A 22,531-nucleotide genomic window follows, 5' to 3' on the forward strand; every position below is an offset into this window, starting at 1 on the left:
AACCCATGGAAAAAAGTCTCATTAAAGCAAAGATGCAAAAATTCCAGTCCTCTATAATAATTTAAAATAATTTAAAATAGGATAATTATTCTCCAAGTCTTTTCTTATAGGTATGAACAGATTTATTACTTAAGAGACCCCAACGTAAACTAAGACACAATTCTAATTATATAAAGTTACCCTAAATCAGATATAATAAATTTAATATACAATGAATAATAATTCTCTTTGCACATTTTTAGAACTGTTAAGCCATCCGGATGGTGGCTCTTTATAAAAAGAGATCTAAAGAAATCTTCATCAAAGCTTCTTTTTCACCAGGAAATTCCTCTTAAATAAGCAGAGGTAATGTGTTTCTTCCACTGCAAAGCAGTGTTTCCAGGTCAGGCTTGGTCCACTATTACTCCTCTTCGCCCTCTCCTAACTCCTAACTTTTCATTAAAGTTTGAAGTAAAAATAATAAATGTTATCAAGTCATTCTTTTTCATCTTTCCTTAACCCAGAACCTAGCTGCACAGACCACATCATACTTCACTGAAAAGTCATAAAAAATAATTATAAGACATTAAAAAGCAGCTTCAAAACATTTTTCACAGAACTGTCATACAAGGATACAACCTTTTACCTTCGTGCTCTGGCTCTGGGATAAAGCGTGGAAAGAATACACAGAGATGACATGAACTGAAGTTTAAATATTATTCCCAAACTCAAACCCACTACCATCGTGTCGATTCCAACTCACGGTTACCCTATAGGACAGAGTACAACTGTACCCATAGGGTTTCCAGGGCTGTAAATCTTTACAGAAGCAGACTGCCACGTCTTCCTCCTGCAGAGCAGCTGGTGAGTTCGAACCACCAACCTTTCGGTTAGCAGCCAAGTGCTTAACCACAGCACCACCAAAGCCCCTTAAATATTACTTTAGCAGCTTCAAATACACAGCGTGGCAAATGCAAACAACAGGGCTGACCACTCTGTGTTCCTACTATCTTGGAGAAGGGACTTGCTGAGATATCTAAATAAAGTTTCCTACAAAGCCTCTTTTAAAAAACTATTACCATTCTTTTTCTATTTGGCTAGTGTGCAGAATTCATATTTACAATCAGAACCTTTCTGCATAGTCATAATTTATTTTTCTCAGGAACACAAAATGACTTAGTAACTGGAAATAATTAATGACCAGTAGGTTTTAAGATAATGACCTTTGGGAGAATTAGATAGTTAGAGAAGCAAGAGAGCGGTCAAACAGTTTAATAAGCAAGGTCCTGGATGAAATACAGCAATAATCAGCATAACAGTGATGATGGCGGTAGCAGCAGCTAACACTTAACAGGCCTTGTATCACAGCCTCTGCATTCCGTATTTCACTTCATCTTCACAACTTAGAGCTTAGAACTACTACTATCTCCATTTTACAAATGATGAAACTGAGATATGGAGAACTGAAGTAACTTGCCTGAGGACCCCTGGTTGCCAAGTGTCAGATGTGGGATTTGAACAAAGGCAAACAGCCTCATTTCAGCTCAGCGTGGAAATAACCAAGAACAAAGGCATAGCTGTCCAAGATTGCTGATGCAGCACAATTGGGGAAAAAATAGATACAAATGAAATTTCCATATTCACTACACAAAGTACTCACGGTCTACATGGTGCACTAAAAAGAAAATGGAGCCTGGAATCCTAAAAACCTGGATTCCATACTGGATCCATCACGGGGCAAGTCACTTGACCTTCTGAAGATGTTACCTAATCTATAAAAGGACAATATTGCCAACCTCACAGGATTGTAGAGGATCAAATCATATAACTTATAAAAGTTTCCAGGATAGTACCTAATACACAGTAGGTGCTCCATAAATGGTAGACTCTGCCTCATTCGGTTTGTGTTTTAACAAATTAGAAATACATGTTGAATTCACAAATATTTAGAGTACTTATCGGGAAAATTTTGTTTTTATGTTTAAATCTATATACACTTGTTACATAATTAAATTTACTCATTTGCATCACTAGTGTTAAAAACATCTACGACCAAAGCGTTTAACAGGATTGGCATTTTAAGGACAACTTGAGAGTATCTATCAAAATATAAGTTTGTGTTTATTAAAAATAACTTGTATACATGGACAAAAAGTATTTTTAATTTTCTACTCTAGACTAGTCCTACCTTTAACACCTTCTTGCTTGACACCCAGAAACATCCCATATATATATATGCATTCATATATTCTCTTTAAAACATACACATACAATGGAAGCTTACTATACTGTACATTTATTTCTTGCTGAGAACGAAGAAGGCTTGAAGCATTTACTAATGCGGATCAAAGACCACAACCTTCAGTAGGGATTACACGTCAACAAAAATCCTCACAACTGGACCAGTAAGCAACATCATGATAAACGCAGAAAAGACTGACGTTGTCAAGGATTCCATCTTACTTGGATCCATGATCAATACCCATGGAAACAGCAATCAAGAAATCAAAATACACTTCGCATCAGACAAATCTGCTGCAAAAGACCTTCTTTAAAGTGTTAAAATGCAAAGATGTCACTTTGAGGACTAAGGTGTGCCTGACCCAAGCCATGGCATTTTCAATCACCTCATATGCATGCAAAAGCTGGACAATGAATAAGGGAGACTAAAGAAGGCTTGATGCCTTTGAACTATAGTGTTGGCGAAGAATACTGAATATACCACGGACTGCCAGAAGAATGAACAAGTCTGTCTTGGAAGAAGTACAGCCAGAATGTTCCTTGGAAGTGAACATGGTTAGTCTTCATCTCATGTACTTTGGAAATGTTATCAGGAGGGACCAATCTCTGGACATCATGCTTGGTAAAGTAGAGGGTGAGCAAAAGAGAGAAGACCTTCAACGACATGGATTGACACAGTGGCTGCAACAATGGTCTCAAGCATAGCAACAATTGTGAGGATGGTGCAGGACCGGGCAATGTCCCATTATGTTGTACATAGGGTCGTTACGAGTTGGAACTGACTCGACGGCACCTAACACAACAACAACATTCATATATCCTCTTTAAAATACACACACATACTTGGGAAGCTTACTATACTGTTATATACTTTTATTAACTTTACATGTGTCACGAGAGCTTTCCATACTAACCCAAATAGAGCCTTTTTACCATTGCACAAGATGTTGAACCAATTTATAATCATACCAACAGTTCATCCATTAAATTTGTTCATGTGCCTAGATTTTGAAATAGCAATTCCTCTTCAAGGAATCAATAATAGCCCAAAACACATGCATCTGCATAATAATATATATACTAGGATGTTAACTAAGGTATTTTTGGTAACAATAAAGAATCAAAAGCGATAGAAACAGGTTAAATCATGGTATATCCACACTAGGGAATACTGGACTGACAAACATCATCATAATAAATGGAGAAGAAATCGAAGCTGTCGATGATTTCGTTCTACTTGGATCAACAATCAATGTCCACGCAAGCAACAGCCAAGAAATCAAACAAGGTACCACACTGAGCAAATTTCCTGCAAAGGACCTTTTTAAAGTTTTAAAAAGCAAAGATTTCACCTTGATGACTACAGTACACATTACCCAAGCCATGGTCTCTTCAATCACCGCATGCACGTGAAAGCTGGGCAGTAAAAAAAAAAGAATACAAAAGAGCATTCAATTTTTGGTGTTGGTAAAGAATACCGAATATACGCTGTGGACTGCTAGAAGAATGAACAAATCAGTCTTAGGAGAAATATAAACAGAGTGTTCTTTAGGAGTGAAGATGGTGAGAGTTCAGCTCACTTATCTTGGACAAATTTTCTTTTTTTTTTTTTATCTTGGACACATTATCAGGAAAGACCAATTGTTAGAAAAGGACATCATATTTGGTAAAGTAGAAGGCCAAGGAAAACCCTCAATTTCCTCAATCCATCCTCAATGAGATAGACGGACACAATAGCCACAATGGCCTTAAACATACCGACAATCTTAAACATGTTTCATTCTGTTACACACAAGGTCTCCACGAATTGGAGGTGACTCAACAGCAACAATGAAATACTACTGGCAACTAAAAACTACACAAACTACACGACACAAGGTTTAAGACACCCTGAAGTGAAAAAAAGCACAAGTCTCAGAACGGTTCATATAGTATAAGCCAATCCGTAATGTTTTTAATTACACATGTGTTGGTGTGGGTATGTGTCTACTGTAGAACACACTAAATCACTGATGGTGATACGTTTCAAGAGGAAAGTGGGATTAGAAGGACACAAAGAAACGGACCATGACTTTTTACTCTACATGCTTCTACGCTGAGGTTTTCACAACAAGCATATATTATGTTTAGATTGTTATTACTAGATGCCATCAAGTCATCCCCGACTCATAGGAACCCCATGCACAAAAGAACAAAATGCTGCCCAGCCATGAACCATCTACGTGATCAGTTTCAGATTGGACTACTGTGATCCATTAGGGTTTTCACTGGCTAATATTTGGCCAGGCCTTTCTTCCTAGTCCATTTTAGTCTCGAAGCGCCACTGAAACATATTCAGCATCAAAGATTGCATATTTTTCTAAAATGAGGATAAATAGTTTAATAGTCATCTATTGCTGAGTACAAATTACCACACATTCAATGGCTTTAAACAACACCCATATATTATTTCATAGTTTCTATGAGTCAAGAGTCCAGACACAGCTGAACTGGCTTCTCTGTTCTGGCACCACAAAAGTGTAATCGTGATATCAACCAGAGATGGGCTGTCATCTGGAGGTTCAACAAGGGAAAAATCTGTTTTCCCTTAGCATGGTTGTCAGCAGAATTCAGTTTCTAATGGCTATGGGATTCATTGCAGCTTGCTTCTTCAAAGCCAGGAAGAGAAAGAGAGCAAGACACCAGAGCAAGTCTGCTAGAAAGATGGGAGTCTTATATAACATAATGTAATCACAGAAGTGACATCCCATCACTGTTGCCATATTCCATTGGTAAGAAGCAAGTCATAAACCCTGCCTCCACTTGGTGGGTGGGAGGGTGTGTGTTATGCAAGCATATGAGCACCAAGAGGAGGAACATGGAGCCACCTTAAAGTTTGTCTGCCATAAAGACAATTAAGATTTTGGTTATACATTTGAAGGATGACCAAGAAGATAATGTATATGGATATAGCTCATGACTGTGGAACTAAATCAAACAAGTTAATCAAACAAAGGTAAGATCTAAGTTCATGGTCTCCTTAGTAACAATTTGTAAAACCATGCCCCAAATCCAAATATACCTATTTCAATGTCATGAAAATAAACAGGTATCTGACATAAAAAATACAGTAACAGATTTCTAATAAAATGGCAATGCAATGTAGAACACTGGTTTTCTAAAAGAAAACATGGCAATAATACGACCTTAAACCAAGAAATATGAAAAATGAAAGCAAAAAATAGAACCAGGACAAAAAAGCTGTATGTGGAAGTTGTTTGGTGTAAAAGGCTAAGTTTATTAGTGTATAATGTATATTTGGTGGTGAAAGAAAAGATAATAAATCAGAGAGAATATAACCTCATAATATTTCTAACGTGTCTGGCACGAGGTAGTACAGGAAGAATAAAGTAAAGGAAAGGTGCTATCTCTACTGAATAGGGCTTCCTAAGAAAAAGGCTTCAAAAGAACTGTGCATCTTTAATAATATAAAAAGGCTAGGACACAAACAGCATAATCTAAAATGCCATTAGAAATACTTCACATACAAAAAGGTCTAAGTAAAGCAGGATTTTATAAAGTGATCAAAAAAGAAACACTAAGGGGGAAAAATCTTTTAAGATTAAAGAGGTTTTTCAAAGGACAAGTTGAAGTGGTTGTAAAATTTATGAGGCAGCATTAAACTTCAGCTCTAAGTAACAATAAATTATTCACTATAAAAACATACATGTGTCAAATATTATAAGCCTCTTAAACTTTTTAAACCAATTTCTTGTGGAATTGATCAGACATATTAGGTCCACACTAGCAGATACTTTTTCAATAGCACAGTATGACCACTCAGAGGAAAGGAGCAGCTTCAGAGAGAAATAAGAAGACAGACCATCAAGAGACTATTCATTACCACCTCTTATCTGACATCACACATTATGTATTCATCCTTAAAATCAATTTTGCTGCCTTTAGCAAGAGTAAATGTTAGTGTTCTATTTTTTAATGCCTCATGTATGTAAAATCACAAATGCAGTATTTAATTAATGCGCATGTAGATTACAATTTCAAGTGAAGTTCATTTTTTAAAATAAACCAAAATATTAAATTAAGAGAAACATATAAGAAAAGATACCCTCAGAAGCTTTGTCTTTGCAATCCTAATTGATCTTCAGCTTTTCCAACACACTTGACCTGAAAGATACTTAAATATGGCTTTTCCAGCTCCTTCGCTGTCTTTATATTTCTCCCAGTGTGTGAAGGACATTGCTATAGCCTATATCCACACTTCTCTCAACTTTTTCTAAAATTTATTCTTCCCTCAACTTTTTCTAAAAGTGAAAAATAGACCGTTCCATCTGCCACAATATATAAATATGCTTTGTACAGATAAGTTACGTATGCAGCAGTGCCTGACACATGCCATTCACTCAGGCATGTATGTGCTCACCCCATGTAAATACTTAGGGAGCTCCTAACACATTCCAGGCCTGGTGCTAAGTGTCAGAAATATAGTGCGTAATAGAAAAACCCAGTTCCCGCCCTCAGCAAATTCACAGATATTAAGCCTTTACACCTGTGATGAGTACAACAAAGAAACACACAGTAGTATAGGAACATACAACAGGTCACCTAACTGACCTGGGATGCCAGATAAGGCTTCTTTGAAGATCTGACATTTTGGTTGACATCTGAAGGCTGAGTAGAACAGGGTTAGGCCACTTTTTATATAAATGATAACTAATGCCTCTTACTAGGGAAACTTTCTGTGCATTAAAAATGCCATTTAGGATCAAAGACCTAAATATAAAATCTAAATTGATAAAGATCATGGAAGAAAAAATAGGGACAACGTTAGGAGCCCTAATACATGGCATAAACAGTATATAAAACTTTACTAACAATGCAGAAGAAAAACTAGATAACTGGGAGCTCCTAAAAATCAAATACCTATGCTCATCTAAAGTCTTCACCAAAAGAGTAAAAAGATTACCTACAGACTGGAAAAAAGTTTTTACCTATGACATTTCCGGTAGCGTCTGATCTCTAAAATCTACATGATACGGCAAAAACTCAATTACAAAAAAGACAAAAAAACAATTAAAAAATGGGCAAAGGATATGAACAGGCACATCATTAAAGAAGGCATTCAGGTAGCTAACAGATACATCAGGAAATGCTCACGATCATTAGCCATTAAACCAAAAAAAACCCATTGCCGTCGAGTCAATTCTGACTCATAGCGACCCTAAAGGACAGAGTAGAAGCGCCCCACAGGGTTTCCAAGGAGCGCCTGGTAGATTCGAACTGCTGACCTTTTGGTTAGCAGTTGTAGCACTTAACCACTATACCACCAGGGTTTCCCATTAGCCATTAGAGAAATGCAAATCAAAACTACAATGAGATTCCACCTTACTCCAACAAGGCAATCCAAAAAGCACAAAATAATAAACGTTGGAGAGGTTGTGGAGAGACTGGAACACTTATACACTGCTGGTGGGAATGTCAAATGGTACAACCACTTTGGAAATCAATTTGGTGCTTCCTTAAAAAGCTAGAAATAGAACTACCATACAATCCAGCAATCCCACTCCTTGGAATATATCCTAGAGAAATAAGAGCCTTTACACAAACAGATATATGCACAGCCATGTTCACTGCAGTACTGTTTACAATAGTAAAAAGATGGAAGCAACCAAGGTGCCCATCGACGGATGAATGGATACATAAATTATGGTATATTCACACAATGGAATACTACGCATCGATAAAGAACAATGATGAATCCATGAAACATTTCATAACATGGAGGAATCTGGAAGGCATTATGCTGAGTGAAATTGGTCAGTTGCAAAAGGACAAATATTGTATGAGACCACTATTATAAGATCTTGAGAAATAGTTTAAATAGAGAAGAAAATATTCTTTGATGGTTATGAGAGTGGAGAGGGAGGGAGGGAGGGGGTATTCACTAATTAGATAGTAGATAAGAACTATTTTAGGTGAAGGGAAAGACAATACACAATACCGGAGAGGTCAGCACAACTGGACTAAACCAAAAGCAAAGAAGTTTCCTGAGTAAACTGAACGCTTCGAAGGTCGGCGTAGCAGGGGCAGGGGTTTGGGGACCATGGTTTCAGAGGACATCCTGGTCAATTGGCATAATAAAATCTATTAAGAAAACATTCTGCACACTATTTTGGAGAGTGGCGTCTGGGGTCTTAAATGCCAGCGAGCAGCCACCTAAGATACATCAATTGGTCTCAATCCATCTGGAGTAAAGGAGAATGAAGAACACCAAAGACACAATTATGAGCCCAAGAGACAGAAAGGGCCACATAAACCAGAGATTACATCAGCCTGAGACAAAAAGAACTAGATGGTGCCTGGCTACAACCGATGACTGCTGACTGCGTGACAGGGAACACAACAGAGAACCTCTGGCGAAGCAGGAGGGCAGTGAGATGCAAATTCTCTTAAAAAGACCAGAATCTCATTGTAGTTTTGATTTGCATTTCTCTAATGGCTAATGGGAAACCCTGGTGGCAAAGCACTGAGGTGCAAATTCTCATGGTCCCCGTACCCTCTGTTAGCCCAAGACAGGAATCATTTCCAAAGCCAACTCTTCAGAAAGAGATTGGACTGGACTATGGGATAGAAAATGATACTGGTGAGGAGTGAGCTTCTTGGATCAAGTTGACACATGAGACTATGTGGGCAGCTCCTGTCTGGAGGGGAGATGAGAGGGCAGAGGGCGTCAGGAGCTGGCCATATGGACAAAAAAATAGAGAGAGGAGTATGGAGTCTCATTAAGGGGAGAGCAACTAGGAGTACATAGCAAGGTGTGTATAACTTTTTGTATGACAGATTGACTTGATTTGTAAACTATCACTTAAGGCACACAATAAAAAAATTTTTTTTAATCCTATTTAAAATTAGTACTCCAGTAAGAAGGCACAGTGTAATGGGGTTTACATTTACATTCATTTTTTATTAACTGATAACAAATACTGTTTAATGAGAGGAAAGGGAAAAAAATTCAAGCATAAGCTTCAAGATGGATATGCAGGATATCATACTTTTTGAATCATTAACGATGTTCTTAATTCATGCTTATCATATAGGAAAACACAGAAATGCATTAAAGACACTCAAGCATCACTTTTCAACCAACGGAGTATGCATGAGGTTAACAGATATCTATAAAAGTGGCTAAAAATGTAAAACATTCTTCACTACAGGCAATCCCCAGGTTATGAACAAGATCCATTCTTAAGGGTGTCTTTAAGTCAAATTTGTAGGTAAGTCAGAACAGGTGCATATGGTTCTTATTTAGCCTTACTTTAGTGCAAGAAGAGGCTCAAAGCCTTTTTCCATGATTTAAAAGGTGAACCCGCAGCAAGTGAGGGTGACTGTGATGAAGAATTTGTTGTGAGTAGGGGTTGGTTCAATCATTCCAAATTGAGGGCAAATTTACATAACATTAAAGGGTAAATACCAGTTGTCCATATGTTGGATGTCTATACCTCAGACTTTAACTGTATACAGTAAATGGAAAAGCAAAACTCTTTTGTTTACCTACTCAAAATCCATTCATTGTCTTCAACTTTAATAAAAACGTAAAGCAACTACTTACCATAAAAAGAAAAAAAAAATTGGAAAAACGGAACTTATGAACCAGTTCCAAAGGTGGGCTACAGGATAAAATACCTTCAGAAGGCCATTTTCATAGCATACCTGCGGACATCAGCTGGCGGCTGCACCAAAGTGTTATCTTCAGAAGAAAGTTTCCATGATTCACTGAATTTGTGGTCACTTGTCCCCAGCTCACTCATTACCCAGGCTGGTAACCTCTCTGGACTTGGACCTTTTGCTCGTGTGGAATTTGGTTCATCAAAATAGATGGACTGGTTTTTAAAAAATCAGAAAAATTATTCTTTCAAAATATAAAAATTGGTTAAAATTTCCATCAATTTTCAAGTTTGCTAACAGTCTTTTAAATGCTCTACTTTAATTATATACAAATATATAAAAATGTATCATTCAATGTACAACTGATTATGAAATATTAAAATACATAAAGGTGATAACATTTACATTTTAATTATATTCCGATGAATACGAAAATCTGATAAACTATATTACATAACAGGTAAGTGTGACAATAATTATTTGCATCATAAAATAACAGCTTTATAAAAAGATAGATAGAAAAAGTTGGGTTTTTTTTTAATCATGCGCTCCCCTATTTCCATCTGTAATCATCAACTGCTTTATTCAAAAAACAAAAATCAGTGAGCAGAAAAATCTCAGGCAATATAAATCAGAAATTAAGAATCCCTTGATAATGTGGGAACAAAAAGATTAACGATGAGAGAGACTTGGGATTTAGTTGATGGCCATACTAGCTGCGAAACCCAAGACAAATATCTATGCCATCTTATTGGTATTATTTCCCTATGATTCTACAAAACTGAATGACCAATATGTAATACTCCAGCAGTCAGGTTTCTGAAGTATTTAAATACTAGCAAAACAAGGCATATTTCATGGTTGTAAGAACAAAGGAAGGAGCCTTGGTGGTGCAGTGGTTAAGCACTTGGGTGCTAATCAAAAGATTCGTGGTTTAAACCTACCAGCCGCTCCGAGGGAGAAAGATGTGGCAGTCTGCTTCCTTAAAGATTACAGCCTAGGAAACCCTATGGAGCAGTTCTACTCTGTCGTACAGGGTTGCTATAAGTCAGATTTCACTCAACAGTAACAGGTTTGGGTTTTTTTGGTTTAAGGACCAAGGTAAAGACAATTCATCATCCAAGAGTAACAAATGCCTCCGTAACAAGGCTAATTAGATAATGAAATTATAGGAATCACATCTAAACTCCAACTAAATGTTGTCATTTTGTTAGAATCCAACTGCTCTTGAACTTTGAAACAATGTATATGAGTTTCATGAACAACAATTTACTGAAAAATATAAAATATTACCACTGTAATCTAGTGAAAATTAGTGAGAAATTTAGGCTCAATATAAAAATTCACTTCCAGTTTTTCAGAAATATTATAGAATACTGAGGATGACTAAAACAATAAGGATATTCCCTCTATAGGCCAATACCTATTATCTACTCAAAGTAGAAAAAACCAAATCAGGGAGGAAAAAAAAAACAGGTATAACTGATAAATCACTGTCTTCCAAAAAGGATGATAAGCTGACACTCACCTTTCAAGAAATGAATACATCTTTTGATCAATGGCACCTACCATGTATGAAGGTAAAGTTTTGAGCGTTCCTGGTTCAGGTCGATGTGTAAAAGGGCCTTCAAGTACGCCTCGCTTAAGCATATGCAGTAACAGTTTTGCATAGAGGTTCCGATTCTTCCTGCCCATTATTCCTGTACCAGTTCCTGAAGGCTCACACAGTTTTCTAATCCAAAGAGCACACCTCTGGCGTTCTATAAATACATAAGAACTACTAGATACTTGATTTTTCAGCAAATAAAACATTAAATTACAAAGACTTCCAATAGCCCCTGCTTTTGTCTAGAACAGGGGTTGACAAACTTTTTCTGAAAAGGACCAGGTAGCAAATATTTTAGGTTTTGTGGGACATATGATCTGTTACGACTACTCAACTCTGCCACTGTAGCAGCCACAGATAACATGTAAACAAATAATTATGGCTGTGCTCCAAAAATTTTATTTACAAAAAAGGCAATGGGCTGAATTTGGCCCAAGGGCTATAGTTTGCTAACTCCTGGTCTAGATTTTAACTTTATTAGTTAATTGGCTATAGGACAAGACAAATGCAAAGAAATATTTTCACAAAAAATGAAATCTCTGGATTATTATCAAATAAATTTCTGAGATAAAATTTTGCTATAAAAACATATCTAAAATAATTTTAGTTGTACTGAAAAATCTTCCTATAATTCTAATTATACAAACCTAGGGAGAGATAAAATGTGATCTCTGATTTATTTAGCATTTTAATCTTACTTTCAAATTAAGGGAAACCCTGGTGGCGTAGTGGTTATGTGCTACAGCTGCTAACCAAAAGGGCGGCAATTCAAATCCGCCAGGCACCCCTTGGAAGCTCTATGGGGCGGTTCTACTGTGTCCTATAGGGTCGCTATGAGTTGGAATTGACTCGACAGCAGTGGGTTTAGTTTTTGGTTTCTCAAATTAAATCTCAAACATTTTATTTTTTAAAGCCGATAATTTGCAGGGATCTGTAGCCAATTTATTTAAGGCTTTATTTTAACATCTCTAAAATAACTGCTACTTATATTTAATTTCATAAAATAATTATATCTTTAAAAATCTCCCTAAAATATATAGCAAAGTTTAATCCACGTATAATGATCTACTGGTTATCTTGCCATGACACACTGTTTTTAGGTCTCAGGAAAACATTTTGACATTAATCTTCATCAGTTTTACTCAATTTGACAATTATACATCTAACACAAATCACAGGTATGCTTTATCTATTAGTTTATAAAGCTCATATTCATTTACTGCTTTACCTACAAAAACCCCTGGGGCCGGATTTACCACTTTGCAAATATCATTGCAGGTATGACAGCTATGCCTCTTAAGAATTACTTTAGCTTTAAAAATTATATAATCAAAAAGAAACCTTCATGAATCATTGGGCGTAATTTGAGGGGGGAAAAAACCACACAAAATGAAGCTGATAAACTTAAGTCAACAGTTTCCTAAACTATGTATTTTCCACTAGTCCTAGAGCAAACTGGAATCTACATAATATTCTAATGCCCAGTATTTAGTATAATAACTTGGTTAATGAAAACAATGCATTTCTCTACCTAAAATGATGGAAAGGAAACATTATCGAAGCAAAATTTAGCTGTAAGAAGACCCAAGTTATTACGAATACACTAGTGCTTGACTGGGTTCTAAGTTCCCAAGTGTTTCATTATAAATTAAACAAATAAGGGCCATGGACAAACTAAATGGTGGCAACGTGTCAGGAACCAAATATTATAATCGATCCAATTCTATGTACCCAAAATCCATTTTTAAAAGAAGATGACACATGAGGATAATTTGATTTAAAATACATTTGTAATGAGATATTTCAATACAAATTTTTCCAAACAGCAGCTCTAAGAAAAAACAGTATTAGATTAGAAGAGAACATAATATACAAACACCATTAAATACTAACTCAAATTATCTTAAATGCACTGCAGCCATTTTGAAGAAGAGGAGGAGGAAAGAAGTCAAGGTCCAACAAGTCAAGAGAAGAGGGTAGAGGAAGAGGCTTAAAGGGAAGCACAGGCCAGGCCACTCCGGACCAAGAAATGTTGCAAGCCCTAGAACAACAGATGAGCAGTCCCTTCTCCCAACACGGCTCCCTGGAATAAATAGTATTGAGTTGATGCCTCACTTTGAACATAGATCTGCTCAGACAACTCAGTGAAATAGAGACTTTGGAAAGAGTCCAAGGCATAATTTTTTAGCCCTGTTCCAAGCCTTCCACTCAAAAGCTACCAAATCAGATAAACTTTTTTCAGCCTAGTTCGATTTGGACGATCTTCCTGGCCTTCCAAATTCTCTGCAATTGCTTCCTGATGCCTTAAGTTATCTAAAATTTCTTTAATTTGAGACCAAGACTCTCATTCTACAATTAGAGATAAGAGGCCTAAAAGCCAAGAATTAGAAACAAAATAGCAACAAAAACTCATTCACAGTTGATTTTATTCAGTCGACCCACAAGCATAAAAGACCAATAGGTTCTTTTTTTGCTTTCATAAACCTAAGAGTCAGACAGCAAGTGGACAGTAAGCTCCTGAAAGAGGAAGTATTTCCACTGAGGGAGAGAAAAGATGCAGGAAGAAACTGTTGTAGCTAACTACAGAGGTCCACACGTAAGCTCACAACATATGGGAAGGTGGTATCACAAAAATCTTTCCATAGCTTAGTAGGACAATGTTACCAAATTTCTCTTTACTCTTGAACAGCTCAAAGTAAGCCATCCCAAATCAATTCAAGATGAAAACTTACTGACGGAATTCAGTTGTCTTTCCATTTTGATGGCTCATTGATTTGACTAAATTATAGAAAGAAAAAAATTAATCTTAAGAATTCTAATTTTCAAACATAATCTTACCTGACCTATGTGGTAATTTTAGAACAAAGGGCTTCATATCTACCACAAAGTGATCAAATTCTGCATCCAGCTTCTCCCATTTTTCTTCTTCACTTCCCATTTCCATAATCTAGTCTGTAAAAGATTTAAAATTCAAATATTAAGAATATGTATGCTGAAAGCTACAAAATTCTGAGCAACGGTACCAAAAAACAGCTAAGTAAATGGAGAAGCACCGTGTTCACAGATTGGAAGATTCACTAGAGTCAAAATGTCAGTTCTCCCCCAAACCGATCTATTTAATACAATTCCCATCAAAATTTCAGGAGTATTCTTCGTACATACAGACAAGCTGATTCTAAAACTTATATGGAAAGGTAAAGGAACCAGAATAGCTCAAGCAATTTGAAAAAGAAGAAAAAAGTTGGAGGATACTCATTACCCGATTTTAAGATGTACTATAAAGGTACAGTAGTTAGGACAATGCGTTATTGGTCAAAGAACAGACACACAGACCAATGGAACAGCATAGAGAATCCAGAAATGTACCAACACAAACATGGACAACTGTTTTTTGACAAAGGTGCAGTACATGGAGAAAGGATAGTTTTACAACAAATGATGCTATAACCACTGACATCTATATGCAAAAAAAGGAACCTTGACCTAAACTTCACACCATATACAAAAATTAACTCAAGATGGATCATAAATTTAAGTATAAATTGTAAAACTATAAAACTTTTTAGAAAACATAGCAGAAAATCTCCAAGACCTTGGGTTAGGCAAAGATTTCTTAGATATAACACTTGTCTTAGCGCTGAACAAAACTTAACACACTGTTAAAAGTGAAAGCCGAGAGTTTTACTGGAGGGTTGAGACAGCCCGAGCTGGGCAACACTATGTAATGCAAGATCACAAAGTTTCGAACATTTTGAGGGAGAAGTGAGTTTTTATACAGAAAAGTGGGGAAGGGAGTACGTGACCACAATCATGGGAGCCTGGGATTACATATAGTTACAAGATGATAGAAAGATAAAATTTTACAAGGTTAGATAACCTGTTTTCTAACTCAGGCTTCCTGTAGTCAACCTGGCAAGTGATTTTCTGAACTATCTACATACACATTCTTCCTGGGGCATGCTGCATAAGCATTCTCCTGAGACTATCTTGATAGATATTTCCTGGTAAACATGTCTGCATAAACCACATTCTTGCCCCCTCACTGTTTGCTGGAAGTGATTACAGTTTTACAAAAAGTTACGTCTTAAGACTCTAAATCGCATGTTTTATTCTTAGGAAGGCAGAAAGGAGAACTTAGACAAGCTAAAGTTTAACTCAAAAATGGAGCTTTAATTCAGACCTAGGTCAGTCATTTTCAATCATTCCAAGCAGCTCAGTTTTAGAGTGCCTTCGCACATACTAAAAGCATTATCCGTAAAGGAAAGATTTGATATATTGGACTTGATCAAAATAAAAAACTTTTGCTCTGCAAAGCACACTGTTTAGAGAATGAAAAGACAAGACACAAACTGGGAGAAAATATCTCCAAATCGTGTATCTCATAAATAACTTGTATCTTAAAACTCAACCATAAGGAAACTACCCAGTAAAAAAGTCAGCCGAAGAATTAGTCCCTTCACCAAAGAAGATATGCTGGTTGCAAATAAACACATGAAAAGAGTTCAACTTCATTAGCCATTAGGGAAATGCAAATTAAAGCCACAATGAGATGCCTTTACACATCAAACGCAGGGCAGCTAAAATAAAAAATGCAAATACCAAATGCTGGTGAGGATGGAGAACAGGAACTCTTGTGCACGGTTGGTAGGCATGCAAAATGGTGCAGCAACCACTCTGGAAAACAGTTTGGCAGTTTCTTATAAACATACTCTTACCATATGACACAGCAATCCCTTTCCTAAGGTATATTCGCACAAAAACCTGTGATGTTTCCTACAGAAGGTTTTTTTCCCCCTTGGTAATCACCAAACACTTGAAACAACCAAAATATTCCTCAACATGGGAACGGATAAATTGTGGTGTATCTATACAATGAAATAGTACTCTATTAATACAAACAACAACAGGGATAAACTTCAAATGTATTATGCTAAGTGAAAGAAGCCAGTCTCAAAAGGCTACATACTATATGATTTCATTTGTATGACATTCTAGAAAAGATGAAAAATACAGGCACAAAAAATAGACCAGTGGTTGGAGGGGGACAGCAGTAGGGGAAGGGCCTGAAACAAAGGGGTAACATAAGGGAAGTATTTGGGGTGTTAGAATTGTTCTGTATCCTGTATCTTGCCTCAGGAGGAGGTTATAGGAATTTATACATGTATAAAAATTCGTAAGACTGTATGACAAAAAAGTCAATTTAACTGTACGTAAATTTTAAAAGTTTAATGCCCCTTAAAAAACTTAAAATATTGGCCCTCATATTTCTTCCTAATTAGCGAAACGCACACACACAAAACCTTTGCCTAACTACACCAACTCACAACGAACAGTTCATTTTTGCCCCAGTGAACCATCCTTCAGACTTTCTAAGCCCTTATTTGACTCCACAACCTTTTTTGCACGGGCTGTTCCTTGAACCTGGAGTCACGTAAACGCAGTTTCAATGTCACTTCCAAAGTAAAGCTGGCCACGCTTACCCTAGACTAGCTGTTGCTCCGTTCTCAATGCACGCTGCTCATATCTGTGTAATAGCACTTATCATGCTGTTATTTTTATTTTGTGTGGAAATTCAGTGACACTGTTTACATTCTTCAAGTCATATAATCATTCTCGCTACTGTTTTCCAAATTATTCCACCACCATCAATGTACAGTCACTGCCCCCTAGGCTTCTCATCTAACCTTTCAAGATCCTGTCACACTGTTATTTATTGACATGTCTGTCTCTTCCACTATCTGTGAGACACTTCTGGAAAGCAGGGATCATGACTTACATATTTTAGTAGATGCCGAGCACATTACCTGGTACATAGTGAAAAACAAAAACCAAACCCATTGCCATTGAGTTGATTTCGACTCACAGCAAGCCTATAGGACAGAGCAGAACTGCCCCATAGGGTTTCCAAGTAGCAGCTGGTGGATTTGAACTGCCGACCTTTTGGTTAGCAGCCATAGCTTCTTAGCCACTGCACCACCAGGACACATTAAAAAAAAAAACACCCTTGCCATCAAGTCAATTCTGACTCACAGTGACCCTACAGGACAGTAGAGCTGCCCCACAGGGTTTCCAAGAAACTTCGAACCATGGACCTTTGGGTTAGCAGCAGAATGCTTAACCACTGTGCCACCTGAGCTCCCCAGGGCATATTAAGAGAAACAAACCTGTTGCCGTTGAGTTGATTCCAACTCATAGCAATCCTATAGGACACAGCAGAACTGCCCCATAGGGTTTCCAAGGAGCAGCTGGTGGATTCAAACTGCCGACCATTTGGTTGGCAACCGAACTCTTAACCCCTGTGCCATCAGGGTTCCCAGGGAATATTAGGAGCTTAAAAATGGATTGCTAAATAAATATTAAATTAACTATTAACATTCTACTTTTACATGGTTAGGAATCTTGGTGGTGCAACAGTTAAATGCTTGTCAGCAAAACAAAAGGTTGGTGGTTTGAACCCACCAGTGGCTTCGCAGGAGAAAAGGCCTAGCAATCTGCTCCCGATAACAGCCTAGAAAACCCTATGGGGCAGTTCTATTCCATCTTGTAGGGCTGCTATGATCAGAATCGACTTAATGGTGCACAACAACAACAATTTACATCGTTAATTTTTTTTTTTTTTAATGCTTCCATTCTGCATACTAAATAGGTCTTCTAGAATAGGAATACTATATGCTACTACTCATTTAACAAAACTGGTCATCCTACCTTCTGGATAACAGTAGAAGAAACACATTCTCAGACCCAAAACATGGTCAAAATAAGTTTTATTTAAATGTGTCTTCTGGTTGGTTGGCTGGTTGGTTTGGGTTTTTTGTTTGTTTGGTTGGTTGGTTGATTGGTTCTGTCTTACATTTCCACAACATATTCCATCAGTTACAGAGCTGGCAAGCAATGGCTATGGTACCACCTCTGAATGTTAGAACACAAAGTTGAAAAGCAACTGTTCAAATGGATGAACAAACAATTAGAAACTCATAAACTCAGAATTTTAAGCACAGCTATGGCCTAGAAGTGTACTCCCTGGCTTAAACAGTGTATCCTGCCCATGTACTCAAACACTTGCCTGACAGTACCCGTTGTTGTTGTATGCTTGTCAAGTTGACTCCAACTCATCGTGACCCTACAGGACAGAGTACAACTGACCCATAGGGTTTCCTAGGCTATAATCTTTATGGAGGCAGATTGCCAGGTCTTTCCTCCCACGGAGCAGCTAGTGGGTTCAAATTGCTGACTCCCTGGATAGCAGCCAAGTACTATCACACCACCAGGGCACTTTAGAGTGCCCTCAGATAGGGTCACTGAGTTGGAATTGACTCGACAGCAGTGGGTTTGGTTTTTTTTTTTTTGGTTAGCTAGGGCTAAAGCAAAAAATGTTACTACTAGCCAGAAGGTTGGCTGCTCAAATCCACCCAGAAGCACCTTCCTGCTGATTTGTTTCAGAAAGGTCACAGCCTTGAAAACAGTATGGAGAGTTCTACTCCGCACACGTGCCATGAGTTGGAATCAACTGGGCAGTAACTAACAACAATCACTAATTCACAGTAAATCCTCTGACATAGGCAGGAGATGTTAGTGTTTAATGTTAGAGGAAGTTAAAACACCAGTTAGACGACTCACCCAAAGTCATGAAATTAAGCACCAGGCTCAGATTACAACTCTGACTTTCCTAGCTCTCAGATCCATTATCTCTGGAAACGCTGGGGGCCTGGTGGCATAGTGGTTGAGAGCTACAGCTGCTAACCAAAAGGTCAGCAGTTTGAATCTACCAGGTGCTCCTCTGAAACCCTATAGGGCAGCTCTACTCTGTCCTGTGGGGTTAGTATGAGTCAGAATGGACTCAACGGCAATGGGTTTGGTTTTTTCTTTTTTGTTTCAGATTCATTATATATGACTACTTGGCCATTTTACATATAAATCAGCAATATATCCAACTAATAAAGAAGTACTTGGAAAAGGAGTGAAGTAATCTGAATTGCTATAACGACACGCTATAATGAAGTACATAGTTTCTCAAGGAAGAAAAAGACAGTGAAAGTGATATTTGATAGAACCTAAAAATCTGCTTGACCTTATCCTATATTCATTTTTCAACAAAATAAAACTTAAAACAGCCATTGAGTCGGTTCCAACTTAGAGCAAACCTATAGAGCAGAGTAGAACTGTCCCATAGCGTTTCCAAGGCTGTGATCTTTACGGAAACAGCCAGCCACATCTTTCTCCCAAGGAGTGGATCCAGGGTTCGAACTGCCAGCCTTTCAATTTAGCAGCCCAGCACTTTGACCACTGTGCCACCAGGGCTCCTTTCAACAAAATAATGTAAAAAGGCAAAAAAGAAATTAACATTTCAACCCTTCAAGGAATTCTTACTACAAAAACTTATCTTATAGACAAGTTACATGTTACCCACAAATCACACCTACTTAGTTCCAGCTCGTTAACAAATTTTATTACTATTAGAGTTGCAGATTTAAAGGATTAGAATTAAAAACAAGTAAAGCTATATCCTTGATAAAAGTATTTATAGTGTGCCTAATAACGTAAATTACTTCAAAAGTGAATTGGGTGACTTTTGTTTATATCAACACTCTATATTTGGGTCATGTCTTCAGTTAAATTCACTGGCATCTTTTTTTTTTTTTTAACCTGTTTGCGGATAGCTACAAAATGGGCTAAGACCTTCTTAAAGGGCTTAAAAAAAAAAAAAAGCTGCCATTAAGTCAGCAAACCATAAGCAAGCCACAAATATTACAAGGTCTTGAAAAATGGCAGCAACAACTGCTAAACAAAGAATACACTTATATCATGCCCCTTGCCAAACATACGAAACATATCCTGAAAGTTGTGTAAAATGAATTGTTTGATAGAATTGTATTTTACATTTACTGTGGGTTATTAAAGAAAACTTGTAATGAGTCCTTCGTTAAATCGGAAACCTTACAGGTGCATGTTTTATCCGGCTTACACATTTGGAGTTGTGACAGTTCCCGGAGCATTGATGGTGCACTCCCCATCTGTGCCAGGTACCACGCTGTGTACTTTACAAACGTTATCCCAAAACTTATTCCAAGTCAATCGTCACCCCAGGAGATGGGCACGATTTTCACAGCCATTTCACAGAGGAGGAAGCTGAGACTTTGCAGGGCTAAGCAACTGACCTGGGTCCTACGGAACGTGGCAGCTGCGCCTGAACACTGTGTACAGATGCCAGTGTGCCGCACTCTGCTGCAGCGCGCCACTGTCTCCTGCTGTGCTCTGTGGAAAGGCTCGCGCCCTTACATTCGCCTTTTCTATCTTATTTTTATTCATTTTTAAATATTAAGGACAAATAATAAAAACAGTGGTCCCGTAAGTATGAAAAAAAAAATTACAATTGCCTATGTTGTTCTCTTTAACCTTTAAAAAAGAAACTCAGACACACTCCGGAGCTTCCAACCTGCGGTGATGCTGGTATAGGCCCTTCCCCAGGAGAACTGCTACTATTATGACTGTCGGATTCAACAAAACAACCAGCACGTTGCTTCCCCCTAAGTCCAAAGGTTAATGATTCCGTTCTGGGAGGAATTTAAAAACCCAAGCGGTACCGTTCTCAGAAGTCACTTCCTTTGCCAGTGTGGACGGCCTGCGAGCTCGACACGGGCCGCGTCCACTCTCCTGCCTTGTCTAGAACACAGATTTCTTGTCACAAGCGACAAAACCCTCTGGTTAGATTTCTGGCCCACATCATGTTGACGTGTTCCATCAGCTTATCAAACTTGATTCAGAACTTTTTCGATCCGCCCCCAGGCTAAATTTCACCCTGCGAGCGAATCCCAGCGGCCTGCGCCGAGCCCCCGACACGGGGCGCGCGCCCCACGGGCCTTGAGAACGGGCCCGGCGCTTGGGGCCGAGGCCCCTCCCCGAACCAGCCCGCCCCAGCGGGCGGCCGCCACCCCGCGCAAAATTCCACTGGCGAACCTGGGGGTGAAGGGGGTTGAAAACAAGAACCTGGCGCGCCCACAGCAAGTTTTCCGCTCGGCCGCCGCCGCCGCCACCGCCAAACGGTTTCAAATCCTTGCGGGCCGCTAGGGCCACCGCCGCCCAGCAGGCGGGGGGCGGGGACTTCCGTGCTCACATGTCCCCGCCCCCCGTCCGCAGCAAACGCGCAGCGCTGTTACCATGACAACGCCCCGGGCAGTGGCTACCGCGGCCCAACAGGCCGGGGACCGAAACTTCCGTTCTCAGAAGTAACCCTCTCCGAGCCGCGACTGGCGCCTGACGTCGTTGCCATGGCGACGCTCGGCTGCTCGGCTGCCCTCAGGCGCGCCTTCCAGTCAGGCCATCCCTTGGCGGGTCGGAGGCCCAGGCTTCGAGGATAACCAGACCGCTGGCTGGACGCTGCCCTTCGGGCATCCCGCGCAGAGAGGTGCTGTGGAGAAAGAACGAGTGAAGGGCAAAGAAAAGGGGACTGATGGAGTACGTTCACAGAAGGGTATGCCCATTATTTGGTCAGACATCCTAGTTGAATTGAGTTTTAAAGAGTGGGAATGCACTACCTAATACCTCAGAACCAGCAGATGAATGACCTTGGATTAAGCGGGGAAGTGAGCAATATCATTTCATTTTGTTAATTATTTCACTTGGAATTATTTGAGGTTTGAAAAAACTGGCCTCAGATTCTGAAATCAAAAAGCTTTTTGTTTACCAATTCTGTGTGGAATAGCAACATCAAGTGAAAATTATGTTTTTGCTGCTCCCAGGGACTGTTTTCATCCAGCCAGTTTTACCCACTTCAGGGCTTTCTCTTTGCCTTCATTGTTATGTTGTGGTGTTCTTTGGTCTTCTATTACATTTCTGGAAAAGCTCTGAACTCTGTATTTTTTTTTTTAATAAAAGGCAAAAACAAAAATATAAATTGTAAAAACACTCACTTAAATGAAAATTCAGTTTACCACTGTTTCTCATCTAATTTCACAATAGGATTTCTTCTTCAGTACCTTTGCCATATTCTCAGTGTGATGCCAAATCGAACATAAGCACAGCTTGAAACATCTTTTCAGTATTCCA

The 22,531-nt window shown here is 38.5% G+C and overlaps 1 protein-coding gene across 16 annotated transcripts in view; it reads right to left on the reverse strand.

Moving 5' to 3' along the window:
* Positions 1–21,576, reverse strand: part of CEP112 (centrosomal protein 112) — a 462,579-nt gene extending 441,003 nt beyond the window's left edge. For 15 of the 16 annotated variants that reach the window (XM_064270863.1, XM_064270864.1, XM_023556970.2 and 12 more), the window contains exons 1-5: positions 21,443–21,576; positions 16,088–16,162; positions 14,327–14,440; positions 11,452–11,642; positions 9,928–10,097 (exon numbers count right to left, since the gene is read on the reverse strand). In XM_064270863.1, the coding sequence (XP_064126933.1) occupies positions 9,928–10,097; positions 11,452–11,642; positions 14,327–14,432 (467 nt within the window). In that variant the 5' untranslated portion in view covers positions 14,433–14,440; positions 16,088–16,162; positions 21,443–21,576. The remainder of the gene's footprint in view (positions 1–9,927; positions 10,098–11,451; positions 11,643–14,326; positions 14,441–16,087; positions 16,163–21,442) is intronic. The other variant, XM_064270860.1, reaches the window with a different exon arrangement.
* Positions 21,577–22,531: the final 955 nt, after the last annotated feature.

This window comes from Loxodonta africana, chromosome 18 (assembly GCF_030014295.1).
Source record: "Loxodonta africana isolate mLoxAfr1 chromosome 18, mLoxAfr1.hap2, whole genome shotgun sequence".
In the NCBI taxonomy this organism is placed as follows: domain Eukaryota; kingdom Metazoa; phylum Chordata; class Mammalia; order Proboscidea; family Elephantidae; genus Loxodonta; species Loxodonta africana.